Genomic DNA, 15,060 nt, shown 5'->3' on the forward strand with positions numbered 1-15,060 from the left:
GAAAATGTATGCATTTATTTAAAAAAAAAAAAGAAAAAAAGAAAAAAAGAAAAACTCATTAAAAAAATTCCAAAGTTTCTGTGTACATTCTGGACTGATTCAGGATGGTTTGTTGAGGAAAAGCATAGAACACGCTCACAGACAGCAACTCGTCAAAAGAATGCAGGACCTGCAAAACAAGCATTCAGCAAAAAGCAGAACTCTACAATGTGTTTGTGAAGCAGTGAAAGTGTGGCCTTTATCAAAGCAGAAAAGGGAAAGAAAAGAAGATACCAAGCAGGTATATACGCTCAAAAGGTTTAGAGGACAAGAGGTTTAGAGGATAACTGACTGCATCCTCTCCTCTGGACTGAAAGAACTCAACAAGAGGTCTTCACACAAAATCTAAGCTTCCATAGGATATAAGGTATGGGAGAAAGATTTTTTACAGAAGGGTCTTGTGTGCTAGGAGTCAGGAGGCAGCGCTGCTGATAACGAGGAGATGGAGTGGAACTGCAGTGGGCTGGGGGTCCTGAGAGAAGTGGGGGTGGGATGGGTTATTCGTGGTGGTGTCCAAGCAAGTGGAGAGCACTGTGGAGAGAACAAGGATGGAGAAAATTAGGCAGCCTCAATTTAATGAATCATGCACACAATTGCTAAGAAATGTCAGGGTCAACTGAGCAGTCCAGGTTTTCTCAATGCCTAGTTACACTTTGAGTAACACTTAACTGTCAGTGATGCCAACATGACATGACAGCACTGGTTAGCATTACACTGGGTGATTGGTGGCATCAAAGCGACCCAGAGCATGGGACCATTAATTCAATTATGCTCTCTTGGGCCATGTTCAGTCCGAATCCAAATTGTGGCAGATGTAGACTGTATCCAGATTGATTTCTAGACTGCCAAAAACTTCAAGAAATCCCATTCAGTTACAATCAGATTTGTACAGATGTCCAAACACGCACATCCAATCTGATCACTTGCAAACAGGAGTGGACAGTTAAACAGATCTGATTTGAGAGTCACACTCAGTTTGACTAGTGTGAACAGCGTCAAATAACCACAAAGCCAAATAACTACAGGTGTTCCTACACTGTAACTGAAATTCAGAAGAATTAAGTTAGGGGGGTGACGGGACATGTAAATACTAAATTAAATAAATAAAAAGTTGAAAACTGATCAGAAAGCCTGAACTGAAATTAGGAAACCAAAGAGACAGACAAAAGAGTAAGTGGCAGGCTATGTAGGACTTGCCTGTTCTGTAACAGGTACTGTGCGTTCTGAATCTGGTCCTGGGTCCCCGTGATGGTGATGATGCGATCTTCTGATCCCTGGAGCGGTTCATCAATTTTAATCGATGCTCCAGATTCATGGCGGATCTGCTTAATCCTCTGGCCTCCTTTTCCAATGATTGACCCCGCCAGCTACGGAAAAAGATGAGCCAGGTTAAGAGTGTTGGTGTGTTCCAGCTACCCTTGCTTGCAGGGTTTCAGTCGTGTTGTATGAAGACCAGCGCTGCATTGGGTATTATAAGCACACAACTGCATACACACTTACATCTTTGGGAATTGTCACTTGTGTTGTGATGACGGGGCCGCCCATATCACCATAGTTACCCCTTCCACCTGAACAATACACAGAGAGACAAGAGAAGTCAGTCCATCACTAGAGGGTTGCTACTGCCAGGAGTACAACTTTCAGTTCACAATGGACCTGAACACTTACCAGACTGATAGCCGTCCCACGAGGAGTTGTCTAATGTTTATTTGGGGAACGCACACAAAACAGAAAAGACAAGACAAATTAATTAAATGTTCTCCTTGGGACAAATAAGTAGATATGTACATACAGGTATTTTGCCACGGCCAATCAAAAACCTCTATATCTCAGTCTGCTTTCAAATCATCTGGAATTCAATCTTTTTACACAGACTTCCATTTCCAAAGTGAAAAGGGGACTTTCCTTATATTGTTAAGTTGCAATTTTGGAGAAATGTGATTTTTGTTTTGCATGACTGCAGAAATATATATTGTAAATTAACCAGCAAAAGTGCATAAATACCCCAAAATGAACACTTACCATATCCACCATCATTCTGTAGGGGCAGAGAGAGAGAGAAAGAGAGATGTTGTAAAAAGAAACACCACACCATTTTTAGCCAGCTAACAATAAACCAAATAAACCAATGCCCGCCTTCAGTCAATTCAGTCACTCTTGTTTCTATGGCAACAAGCAATTAAAAAAAAAAATCTGTTGCCAGGTAACAGCAGGCAGTCTGTCTCGGGCAGACCATCTGCCCATGAAGGAGTGTGAGGACACGCAGGCTACAGAAACCACCTTTGAGTTTGCATAGCTTCTAGTCTAGTTTAGGCCAAGACCAAAATCTCATTACTAATAAGACCATCTGAATTCTCATGTGATTATCTTTTCTCCATCAAAAAAAGCAGAGAGGATGTAGCGAACAAACATAGAAAACAAGATCATAAGGTGTACTCACCATGCTGCCGCCATAACGGTCTCGTGGTCTACCTCTCCTGTCTCCTCTGGCAATGAAACAAAACAACAATGTCAACAAAAGTGTGGCTCCTAAATATTAGCTCATAGCTGCTTTCCAAAGTTATGTCCAAATTAAACATGCAAAACAAAGCAAAGTGACCGTGTAGGGAACTATACAAACAGTAAGCAGTGAGATTATACACATTAGACACATGGTATATGAGATGAAGTCAGACAGGAAAGAGAGGAGAAGACTGCAGCTCCAGAAACTTTTCTATGGCAAACATTGTACTTAAAGGCCAGCTACATGATGGGCCGCTGAACTAGAGGGAGGGACTTACTGTCTGTCGTCTGAGTGGCTGCGGTGGGAGCTGTAATACTGGTCGTCACTGTAAACATACACATAGTAGCCATATACGGTCAGCCATCATCATGCAAGATCAATGCACACTTACATAAGTAGCTCACTTAATATTGCTTGTCACAACTTATATGTACTGTGTTCAAATTATTTAAAGGGCCAATTTCACATTTCTTCTTGTATTAGTCCCTTAGATCCACTTACAATGCTTGTGTGGTTATGTTCCAAAAATAGTTATAATTAATAGGTCAAGCTTTGCCCCTTGTATTAAAGCCATGTTCTGATTGGCTGCCTTGTAAAATGCCATCCAAAAAGCACACCAAGGTGAAACACTCCTCTTTGGAAGAATGGGGCTAAACTGGCATAAGTGGAATCAGTGGAGATATGCAATATGTGGACCGAGGGACTGAATTGTGTGTATTGAAACTTTACAAATTACTGTAAACTAATGGGGAAACGCTTTTCCATGGTATAGGGTCCGTTAAAATAAATAAATAAATATCTTGCTCCATTCAGTATATTAAATAACGAACGCTCTTCTGCCTAACTGCACAATTGTTCAAATGTCAGTTCTATTTAAAAAATTGAAAATCTATTTCATAAACTGTTGTATACTATTCAAAACAAAGATTCCAGACCTTTAAACAGTAGTCTAGCTCAATTTAGGCAAAAAACTGCTTAATGCGCAACACCAACAGGATGAATTAAATGGAATACAATGTCAACATCAGTGTACAATGTACAGGTGACATCAGTCCATTACAAGCAAGTCACTTACCCTCTACGATGGTGGGGCGGTCCCATGGGCATGTTCCGTGGTGGACGACCACCTCCTCTGCCTCCACGGTGTGGAGGGGGCCCCCTGCGTGGGCTCATGTCATCGTAGTCCCTTCTACTGTGTGGCATGTGGTGGCCCCCACGCCCGCCACGGGGTGGCATGCGATCAAATCCACCACCGCGATCCCGTGAGGGAAAGCCTCCCATTGAACGCCGACCTCTGTCCTCATACATTGTGGTGTATCCGCCATAGTCGTATGTTTCATCATAGAAGTTGGGGTCGTACTGCTGGGCACGGCCTTTGATGGGTGCCTAGAGAGAGACCAACAGGGATGCATAGAAATGAAAAAAACAAGAACTCAAAACCGCTTTGAATGCTATGAATGGATGGATACTCATTTTTACCTCATTTATGAGCTCCAGCATGGTTTTAATACACTCCACAACCCTATCTGCTTTGCCCCCCACTAGCACTACACGGTCAGTGGACTGAGGGCAACATTCCTGGAACAGCTTGATGGTTGTCTGGGTGCTCTGCAACAATAAATAATTGATCAAGATATTTGAACAGAGTTTAGTGTGCCATGTTCTGGTGTACAGACATTGTAATGAAGACCTTTCTGGAGAACATCTTCAAGCCTTACCTCACGCAGCTCTTTGATTTTGGCCCCTTTTACACCAATGATGCTACCTGCTAAACTCTGATGGATCAGCAGCCTCAGCTCACAGTCAAAGTCCACCCCTTTATGATGCTGGTACTGAGCCAATTAACCAGAAAAAAGGATTCAGATATTCATGCAGAACACTTTCACTGAAGATATGATGGGATCATATCTGAAAAACAAACTAAGGCACTGAGCTTACCTCCTCCAATGTGGGGATGATTTTCAGCAGTATTTCAGCCACCGTTGGGATTTCTGCACTGATGCTCAGAATCCTTCAGGTGTGTGATTGTATTAGGATCACACAGGGAGAGATGAGAAAGAGAACAAACGTTAGATGCATGCAGGGTATTCTTGCAACATTACACTATTGCCAGAGTCTGTCTGCTGTGCATGAATGAATTATCCACAGGCAGATTGATCTAAGGTGTGTGGTCATGCACTCCCTCATGCTTTTGACTGCACAGAAAAGGAGTGATGAAGCACAGCAAGAAAAAACAAAAAATAAAGTGAGACTCCATCCGGTCCCTGGAAAGGCAGGATGGAGAAGAGAAGAAGAGGGGGGAGGAGGAGGAGAGGGAGGAGATGCAGACCGTGTAGTAAAGGATTGTTCAGGAGCTTTAGAACACGTTAGCTCTGATGACAAGAGAAGACAGGGAGAAAAGAGAAGGAACCGGATGTGAAGGTAAGACAGATAGAGATTCAGACCGAAAAGAAGAACTGGTGTGGAATGAGTCAGTGAAGCAAGATGTCCTTCACTGTTAGAAGAGAGATGGACAGATTTGAGACAAACTGAGAAAATGGTAAGGACGACAGGAGATGCACGGCAGGGATCACTGGCAGCAATCAGACAATCTTTGGGCTTTTAAATTAGCCAAATACCACAGGAACACATCACAATACAAACATACCAGGAGAAAAGGAATTAAATGCACTGCCCTTCACCCTCATTTACTGATCTGATCTGTTCATTAGCAGGAAATACCTGAATATAGAACTATGAGACATGGATCAACAGTGCAAGTATGTACTTTTAATAGGATTTCTGATCTCTTTGGGTGAGGACAAAGAGAAATAGCACCTTTGAAAAAGGAGAGGGTCGTTAAATGACAGATGGCAGCACAGGCACTCAATACATAACACTACAGCTCTTCTAATAGTATAGTAACCATAATTTATGAGTGGCTGTTTATGGCAGTAGGGAGTATTCTGGTACATGAAGGACATCATTAACAGTACTGGTATTGGCAGTAACAGTGCTGATAGTACTTGGAGGTTGGAGTATCTGAGTGGCACGTACCGCTCGGGCCCACTGCTGTCTGGGACTGACACAGTGGCATTGTACTGCAGGGGCGGGGCCAGCCACCCAGAGCAATCAAGCACACGGATGTCAATCAAGTAAGGCGCCCAATAGGGAGGGCACGATTATGGGCGGGGCCAACCAGGGAGTCAGGAGGTCAGGCGGCAACGCAGGTGGGCGGGACAAGTCGATCCAGAATATGGGAATTGGCCAGAAATAAATAAATAAAAACAAAAACAAGGAAAAAGGGGAGAGGGAGTGGAAGAGGAGTACATTTTTAATTGTAAAAAATTTCACTGCGATTTCATACTCTCATATGTTGGAGGAGAAAGGAGGACAGGACAAGAAGAAAGAGCAATGAGCAATGTAGTTTTGGCCTTTATCAAATACTTTTTGCCTATTAGTCATACTTTAATTTTCTTTACAGATACATGATTCTTTACTTAGAACTCCAGGGATTAAAAATCTCTTAAAATCAGAATTATGAAAAGGGTGGCAAAGCTGATAGTAGAAGTGTGTTTTCAACGATATTAGCATAGTTACATAATTCTACCGCACAAAAAAGGTAGTCATCATTTTACAGCCCCTGTACATGTGTATATGTGCCAGTACATGTGATTGTGTGTACAAGGGCCAAAAACTAGACAGTTGTGTACTCACATCGGTGCGCAGAGCTTTAATGTTCTTGCCCGCCTTTCCAATCACAGCTCCTGCATTCTGGATTGAAGGGACAAGAAAACATATCAGTGTTAAAATATATGTAGTAGTTAAAATGAGTTGTTCTGTAAGCCAGAGTAAAGGTGCTCACTTTGCTCTGTAGCAACACACGCAGCTCCACCATGTCATCAGACTTCCGAGAGCGTTTATAGTCCGGCTGGTCATCGATATCCTCCGCAGGACGTTTGCCTGGCAGACAGACACAAACTAATGAACTACAGCAATCATAACTGTTGGTCCCTATTAAAAAAAAACATTTTTGCTAAACAAAACCCTAAAATGAAACTTGAGCCGTTAAAAAGGTTCTAGTGGCAGCAGAAGGAGGAAAAACATTGACTGGCACTAGCATTCACACCTCATATAGAGGCTGTTCACACCTTGCATTAACATTTTGACGATCAGATCACAATCAGATTACAGTCTGCCACATGAAAAGCTAGATGTTCAACATGCCATGGGCACACTGTGATTGGATTAAGACAGAATCACCCAAACAAATTTAAAGGGGTCAGAAATGCTCCTTGACAAAACCTCACACTAATGTAAGCGGTGCGCACTGTGCGTGTGTCGGGTTACAGTTATGCAAGCGAAAATACACTGGTGAGAAAAACATCGCTGCTGTTACAGACACTGGTTTCTTTGTGTGTGTGTGCGTGTGTGCACGCTCCTACTTATTTACCAGTAGATGATCGACCACAGCTGGCAGTATTACAGGGTGTGTTCCCTTGCTGCTGAATTATTCTTTTGTCATTTTAGAAAGAGTCGTTATGGCTCCATTGTATTGTTCAAACTATCTACTGCTCCACCACACCATGAAACCCCCACCTTTCCTCCAGCAGTCACATGTAGATTTGTTTTGGGTTGTTTTTTTGCTTTTTTACATTAGGGAAGTAAAATTGGATCTCGTCTCGGATGCATTTAGTGAAGCGTAAACAGAAGCCAGCAAAAGTACAAGTCCCAAACACAAACTGCATGTTAATACAGAGTGTAAACAGCCTCATAGAAGTACTGATCTGAAATCCTACCGTTGCTCTCTGGGCTGAAACTGGTCTCCTCTTCCTGTTGGTCGTTTTCTGTGTCCATTCTCTGTTTACAATCTGCAGTGATGAACTGCCCTCGTATTCCCCTGTAAACAAGAATATGGGTGAACTGGGAAAGTTAAAAGCACAGTAATAAATGCAGACAAATAAAGGTTAAAGGTGCACGTATTTGTCACTGTACACTGTACAGCGAAATGTGTCCTCCGCATTTAACACATCTGGTAGTGAACACACACTCACACATGTGTTGGGGGCAGTGAGTACACACACACACCCAGAGCGGTGGGCAGCCAACTCCAGCGCCCGGGGAGCAGAGAGGGTAAAGGGCCTTGCTCAAGGACCCAACAGTGGCAACTTGCCGAGCCCGGGAATCGAACCCACAACCCTGTTGTCGATATCCCGGCGCTCTAACCGCTGAGCCACCACTGCCCCCTTGATCCCTTACAAAAATTAAAAAACTCACCACAGACTTCACAGCCAAACTGATTCACTTCTGTCTGGCAGTAGTTAAAGCCACACGACCTGCAGGTAGAAGAGGGAAAACGAGAGATCAGAGATCAGGCAAGATAGGAATACACTACACCCCCTCCATAACACCAACAACAACCTGCTCTCTTACTCCCCAGCCTCGCATGCAATGAGTATAACCCACATAAAGTTGGGAAAGTTGAGATATGACAAATATGAGCGCTATTCACCACCAAACTACGACACAACAGGAAGCTAACGCCACTGAACAAGGAAGTAGCTAGCTAGCTAACGTTAATGCAGAGACCGAGGCTTCCTTAACGCTGCTATTCTTTCCTCCACAAACCTAAAACACATACACGATCTGCATACACCATCCTCACATTATAAAGCAGAAGAAAGAAAGAAGAGATAGCTAACAGCATGTTTCACTTATTAGCCACAACACAGAGCTGCTAAAATATCAAGATACAAAAGTAATAATCTCAAACTCCTCGATTTAGCTAAGAAACTTAAACGAAAGGGGTCCCATTTAAAGCGAGGGGATGTCTTAAACTTATTTATATTGCTATTATTATTTCCATGCTCTCCTCTTCTCTCCTTCTCTGCAAGAGAGCCCAGCTGCTGAGCAACAAGCCTGCCTGCCTGCCTGCCTGCCAGCCAGCCTCATTAACAATAGAAGGCTCGAGCTAATGCTATCTAGCTAACCAGGCTAAGCTAGCTAGCGAACTTCCTCTTGCTGACTCAAGCTACAGAGCACCGCAGATGAAGGCAATTCCGTTAGCAACGAAGCAGCTAGCTACTTAAACTAGTACTTCATTGCATGAACTACATCTCGGTTTTGTAGCTGAAGGTCGGTGAGTTTGACTGTTTTCTGTCGAACAAATAAAATCGAAATCGAAACAGGAGCTAGTGCTAGTTAGCTTAGCTCGCCACCCAGTGGAGCCACTCATTAGCATCAGCGGTAGCGAGCATAGCTAGCATAGCTAGCGAATCTCGTTCCACTTATTAAAGCGAATTCCCAAAGCCACGGATATTCAAAATACTACATATAAACGAGCAGTCTTAAAGCACCATAAATCAATCGAACATTCACTGAAGGTAAATTAACAGAAAGACGTGAACCTACCTGCACAGCGTCCGTCCCCTAACAAACGACGACGCACAGAAAACTTGAGAAAGAAGAAAAAGCCGCTTCAGCTTTGACCAATGAAAGCCCGTCCCTCCATAACGAACTACACTCTGATTGGTTTAATCTGATCAGAGGGCGGGCAAGGAGGTAGCGATTGGGCGAATGGACCGTCAATCTTAGTTCCTCCCACCCATGTTGATCTTAGGAGGAGGGTAAGTTCGGTTGTAATGGTGTTACGGTAACTTTGTAGGGGAGACGGTTTGGAGATGTTATCCGGCTAAACGTTGTCTTTCAGGACTACAGTCTGGAATTAAATCGCGGAGTTTAACTGTTAAAAAGCTTCAGCGTTGTAAAGTTAGATGTTTGCGAGTCGTTGGGAAACTTAAAGCCACTGATTTGCAGCAGCAGCAGCAGCAGCAGCAGCATCTGCTGAAGTTCAGCTTAGCTGTGAGTATGCTATCACGTAGCTCCCTGTCCAGACAGTGGCCAGTTAGAAAATCAGTGGTCAGCAATGTTGTTAGGATCTGAAAGAAATTCTTAAATTGAATTTAAAAAGGTTCATAAATTTAATAAAAGGTTGAAAATATAGTTGTTGACAGTTTGTTGTTTTTCCTTCATTTTAGTGAATGAAATTCTATGTTGTTCTATGTATTGCAATATTAAAAGAAATTATCAATGATCAACACATCATGATATTACCAAATTAATGAATACTTCTGTGTATTAAAGAGATTGGACTGAAATAAATAATATTGGGCAGATATGATATGAGAACAGTGTTCCGAATTTTTCTTTTGTATCAAGCACATTGTAGCATAAGATGAATGCTTTAATGTATGTATGTGGTCTTATTTTGCTCTGTTTTTATTAATGATATTTATACTCTATATTTAATGTTGTAACTTTTACAAATCTGACTGTTTAAAATGTGTGTATGTGTATGAAAATATTTTAAATAGATTTAATGCATACATATCAATACATCTGTATATGGACAGTTGTCCAGGCATTGTTGGACAAAGCACAGCAGTATCGCTGCTAGGTCGAGATTGGTCAGCCAGACCAGTATTTAGCTACCACTGTATTTAATTTTGTGAATTAACCGTGAATTTTATTTTTGATTCACTGTGTTTCTGTTTGTTTGTAGAACTGAGAGCTGTTCCGGTGGGCAGCAAGAAGATGCCAGCGACAGGTAATGCCCAGGTTACCCAGGCTTGGCTGCACTCCTCATGGCAGGTCAAGGTGCCTCAAACTTGGCTGGAAGCTTGTGTGGACTGGGTGCAGGAGGAGGCGGGAGGTGTGGGAGTGCCTCAAGCACAACTCAACCAGCAGGTCTTGGACCAGTGGCTGCTCACTGACCTTCGTGACCTCGCCCATCCTGTCTTGCCTGCGGGCGTTACAGAGGCCCAGAAGATGGAACTGAATGGATGCTACTGCCTCCAGGTGGACTCCCTGCTGGATGTCAGCCAACCGGCCTACTCTCAGCTGCAGCGCGTGCGTGGTGCCGACTGCACCAACGAGCAGGTCACTGCCGTGACGCAGGCCACCCAGAAGCCATGGGAGGCCAAGCCTACACGCATGCTAATGCTACAACTTACCGATGGGGTGCAGAGTCTGGAGGGCATGGAGTACCGACCCATCCCAGCTCTTAACACCAGTCTTCCTCCAGGCACCAAGCTCCAGCTGATTGGGACGGTGGTGGTGCGTCTTGGGGTGCTGCTGCTAAAGGCGGAGAATGTGAGAGTTCTGGGTGGAGAGGTGGAGCAGCTGGTGGAGAGACAATCTCAGGCCAAGGTGCTCTGCAGGACCCTAGGATTGCCTGAGGAAGACCATCAGCAAGGAGCAGAACCAGATGATCAGGAGCTCCTTGCAAACGTGGAGGCTTTGAGGGAACCTCAGTTAGGAGGGTCCACTTCGGACAGTGGTTATGACAGTAATGGTGGCACCCTGATGTCGCAAGCTTCTGTGAGAAATGACCGGTCTCAGAGCTATCGGTTGGAGCCTTCCCATCAAGCAACACCTGCTTCTAGTAGCCGGAATGTAGTCGATCCTCCAGATGAGGACTTCCAGGATATTCCCGATAACTTTGACTATGTACCGGATGACTTTGATGACATTCCCGATAACTTTGACTATGTACCAGATGACTTTGATGACATTCCAGATAACTTTGATGAGGTTCCAGAGAACTTCAGCAATGCCCAAGAGGACTTTGATGACATTCCAATGGAAGAACTGGACAGCATCATGACACCTGCAGATCTGGAGGTCTTACCTAGGAGTCGGGGTATCGAATATGGTGGGACAGGACAGCAGCCTGTCCCAAGCTCAGACAGGCAAGTCAGCCAGCCCCGAAATGGAGGATCAAGCCATTCTAGCTTTGCCTCAGGAGCACCTGTCAATGAGTCCAACAGTAACCGTGTGGGATCCTCAGCTGAAATGGCTGATCTAGGTCCTTCAGATGACTCCTTGACCTCCCCAGAACCAAAGATTCCCAGATATGAGCCTGTCTTCACTAGCACACAAAGTGGAACACAGCTGTCGGCCCACAAACGCAACCGTAATGCTAACATGTCAGTCCTCAACTACCTGTGCATTTTACAAAATGACCCTTGGCCTCCCTCTACCGTTCAAGTGGTGCGACTGCAGGCCTTCATTGTCACTCTAGTTGGAAACCTGCGCTGTAGTGGTGGGGTATGGAAACTCGGGGCTACCATATCGGATGGCACTGGATATCTGGACGTGGATCTGTCTGACGCTTTGCTAGCTAAACTGATTGGCTTCTCAGCAGCAGAATCTAGAGCACTTCGGAAGGACCCAGCAAAACGTGGAGTTGTGGAAGCTGGAATACAGAACTGTCAGAGGGAGCTGGTGGATATGTGTTGTGTGATGAACGTTCGGTTAGAGCCATCGGGAAACAGTGTGGTACTGAAAACTGATCCCCTGACAGACCGAGAGTGCTGTGAGCTTCAGAGGAGAGTCACGGAGAGAAGGACGTAGCATTTTATCTGGAATTCTGAGCACTAGTGACTGTTATGCAGGTTAAATAATGCTCACTGCTCCATAAACACCTTCCACTTAGAGCCACATTTGTGTCGTTGAGAGCAATATGAATTTAAGGGTGCCTTAGCCCACATTAAGGTTATCAGTACATTTCAGTGTATATAGTCATGGTGCAGTTGGTCAGGGTCTGTGGTTTGAAGTGGCTTTAAATGGTGACACAGAACTGTGAAACATCTGGGGGTTGCATGTCCCAAGCCATGAATCCCAAGCCATGCTGCTTTGCCATCGGCGACTGGAGTCCGAGAGAGCCCAATTGGCTGTGCTCCCTCTCCCCTCTTCCCTCATCTCTCTTAAGCGACGTTGGCCAGCACAGGCGTTTGTTAGCTGGTGTGGTGAAGCTGGGAACTTGCCGCTTTCTTCAAAGCGTGTGGGCTGGCCAGCACTGCCACATTGGCGGCAGTTGGAAAAGAGGAGCAGTGGCTAGCTTCGCATATATGGGTGGAGGCGTGTTGCAAGTCCTTACCCTCATAGTGTCGGCAGCATTACTAGTGCTGTGGGTAGTTATATACAGGTCAACATCTGGAGCCAGATTCCGACCAACGATACTCCTTGTTAATGCTTTCAGTTATTTTTATGTTCTTCGTGTGTATTAGTTGTATCAGTGTGTATCAGGCTTCAGGAATGAGACTGTAAGCTTAAAACATTTAAGGTTAAAGTTTTATTATTTTTTTTTTTTAACTTGTTGAATATTGCCTAAATAAATGTGTTAAAAACTGATAATAATGCCACCAGTGTCATTCTGAATTTATTGACCAACCTAGTTTCTGGAGATCCTCTGCTTTGCTGATTTTAAAGCATCACTATGTAGCATCATATCCACGTAACTGTAATCGGGAGAGTAGTGTAGTATAGTACAGCACATAACTGTGTAACACAATGTAACCACAGTCATAGTTGAGAAATATCCTGTAATATTACCCTACCGCCTACTGTCCACATACTTCTGTCACTTACAGTGACTGTTCTGTATCTCTCAGCTTGTCCAGTAAAAATGCTCCTTTTAGCGGTGGCTCAAAGTAGGAGCACAAAATGCCCATTTTCCACAGTGTTGCTTTAGGACACCATTTTGAACCCAGTATAACGAGATATTAAATATCGCAAATGACTCTAAAACATTGTCATAAACATGCCCACCCAGCAGATCTGACCTATTTGACCTTAAATTCCTTTAGGAAACCAGCATAACAGCCAAAACAGCCCTAAATCCAGTTTAAAGATGAAGCCCATTTTCTAACAAAGGTTTTCCATAGTGAGTTATTCAAACAGCAGGCACCCATAATCCAATCTCTCACACGGACCTAAAGCCTGCTTTATGCACCGTAGTCATAACCAGTTTGTGTTCCAGGAACTTCCAGTAGCATTTTTGAAGAAATGTTTTGTTGTTTACATCTTAACTGCTGACTTATACAAACATTTCTCTACATACATGTTTCTATTAAACTCCCCTTTAACAGGATGGGACTAGTTTTCCAATGCATTGCAGTGGTAATACTGTCCTTTTGGAAAAGTGAGAGAGGAAGAGAGTTTAGCGTGATGCTCGTTTAACCATCAGAAAACTGATTCTTTTAATCTCAGTTAGGTGGATCAAACGTTATGGACCTCCAAGTTGGACATGGGTAGGTACCTCTGGAGCCACCTGCAAAAGTGGAGGTGTGCCACATCTCCATTGTTGGGACTGAATGGGGTCAGTCAATAGTGCATAATTCCACAGTAACCAGCAGGTGGCAGCAGAGGCTCGCACCGCTCTATGCCGCTCGTTAATGGCTTTTCCATTGCACTCCAAGCACGTCTGAACTGCTGAAAGTAACAGCCAATTCCCAGCCCATGCACTCAGTCCCCCCGTCTGGGGGTGCTGCCAGGTTCTGGCCCAGCAGCATCAACCGGGTGGGCTTTTCTAATCGCACCGTGTCTCCTATAGACCTGAAGTGCTTATGAGAATGGTCATCACCGGGAAGAGTGTGTTTACACCGCAACCCATTACAAAACACCTGCTTTCGTCATAGGCATCCCCCCTCAATCCCCTATATTTCTACACTCCCTTCGTGCGTCAAAGCCACGTCACGCCGGGACTGGAGGTCGCGGACCGGTGCGTCTGCGCGCTCGTGCCCGCGCGCTCCTCACCGTCCACGCATGAGTTTCCATATAAGCGTCCATATAAACACGAGGTGCACATACGCGTGCACGCGGTTAAGGTAGAAGAAAAGCAGTGCGCGCACGGAGTTCTTAACTGCGCACACGAGCGCGCACGGAGATGTGGTCAAATAAACGCAGCACGCGCGTGCCTTTTGCTAACTGCGCACCCGGTCCCTCGAGCGTGTAGCCCCGACAGCCTCTACAGTGGTAGTGGCTCGCTCTCGTGCCTTCAACCGGAGCGCTGCAGCATGTGGCGTCACGCGCGCGCCGTCCACGATCGATAACGCGCGCTCGTCGTCGTCCTCCTCCTCCTCCTCCTCCTCCTCCCCTCAGCTGCGCTCGCGCTCCTTTTCCAAACACACACACACACACACGCTCATTCATCCCCCTGTCACACTCACACCGCACATACAGACATACATACGCACACGCTCGTGTGTTCTCTCCTCACACGGACTAAGCCAGTCGTTTCCCAGCGCCTCGTGCTGCAGGCCACGAGCTCTCAGAAGCAAAACAAATCAGCAACAAGCCGCAGAGCGACCGCGCGAGAGGGACTTTTTTTTAGGTTTTGTTCTGACGCCGTTTTCATTTCCCCGCGAGAGAGGACAAACCCCGCTTGCCATATTCTCCCGGAGGCGCGCGCGCGGACATGCAGCACGCGACACGGCGGCGGGGCTCGCGCTGGGCTGCCCGCGGGCTCTGCTGCGTGCTCGCCGCGCTCGTCGCGCTCTGGAGGCCAGGCGCCGCGTGCCCCGCCGCGTGCACGTGCACGGGCTTCAGGCTGTCGTGCGCCGACCCGGAGCGCAGCCTGATGGCGTTCCCTGTGCTCGCGGAGCCCGAGATGGAGAACATAACGGACATGTAAGTGCGCGCGGGGTCTGTCCGTCTCTCTCTCTCTCTCTCTCTCTCTCTGTGAGCTCGAGACTGTG

The 15,060-nt window shown here is 45.4% G+C and overlaps 3 protein-coding genes across 6 annotated transcripts in view; 2 read left to right on the top strand and 1 right to left on the bottom strand.

Annotated features, from left to right (window-relative positions):
* Positions 1–22: 22 nt before the first annotated feature.
* hnrnpk (heterogeneous nuclear ribonucleoprotein K) lies at positions 23–8,977 on the bottom strand. 3 transcript variants are annotated; one of them, XM_072682355.1, is made up of 17 exons: positions 8,933–8,977; positions 7,799–7,857; positions 7,321–7,421; positions 6,387–6,484; positions 6,239–6,295; positions 5,579–5,622; positions 4,481–4,553; positions 4,261–4,374; positions 4,022–4,150; positions 3,618–3,928; positions 2,820–2,867; positions 2,480–2,525; positions 2,062–2,077; positions 1,708–1,737; positions 1,540–1,607; positions 1,237–1,406; positions 23–570 (listed from the first exon to the last, which is right to left on the bottom strand). In XM_072682355.1, exons 3-17 carry the CDS (start codon positions 7,376–7,378, stop codon positions 537–539), a joined length of 1,296 nt encoding a protein of 431 aa, XP_072538456.1. In that variant the 5' UTR covers positions 7,379–7,421; positions 7,799–7,857; positions 8,933–8,977; the 3' UTR covers positions 23–536. The 3 variants fall into 3 exon arrangements, with proteins under 3 accessions (XP_072538456.1, XP_072538458.1, XP_072538459.1); XM_072682357.1 differs by lacking the exon at positions 8,933–8,977 and having other exon boundaries at positions 7,799–8,555; XM_072682358.1 differs by lacking the exons at positions 5,579–5,622; positions 7,321–7,421; positions 7,799–7,857; positions 8,933–8,977 and having other exon boundaries at positions 6,387–6,404.
* Positions 8,978–10,114: 1,137 nt separating this feature from the next.
* Positions 10,115–12,721, top strand: rmi1 (RMI1, RecQ mediated genome instability 1, homolog (S. cerevisiae)). Its single transcript, XM_072681085.1, has one exon. The coding sequence runs from the start codon at positions 10,115–10,117 to the stop codon at positions 11,933–11,935; it is 1,821 nt and encodes a 606-aa protein (XP_072537186.1). The 3' UTR covers positions 11,936–12,721.
* Positions 12,722–14,275: 1,554 nt separating this feature from the next.
* Positions 14,276–15,060, top strand: part of ntrk2a (neurotrophic tyrosine kinase, receptor, type 2a) — a 61,575-nt gene continuing 60,790 nt past the window's right edge. For both annotated transcript variants that reach the window (XM_072682359.1, XM_072682360.1), the window contains exon 1: positions 14,276–14,992. In XM_072682359.1, the coding sequence (XP_072538460.1) occupies positions 14,781–14,992 (212 nt within the window). In that variant the 5' untranslated portion in view covers positions 14,276–14,780. The remainder of the gene's footprint in view (positions 14,993–15,060) is intronic.

The sequence above is a fragment of the Salminus brasiliensis genome, chromosome 6 (assembly GCF_030463535.1).
Source record: "Salminus brasiliensis chromosome 6, fSalBra1.hap2, whole genome shotgun sequence".
Taxonomy (NCBI): Eukaryota; Metazoa; Chordata; class Actinopteri; order Characiformes; family Bryconidae; genus Salminus; species Salminus brasiliensis.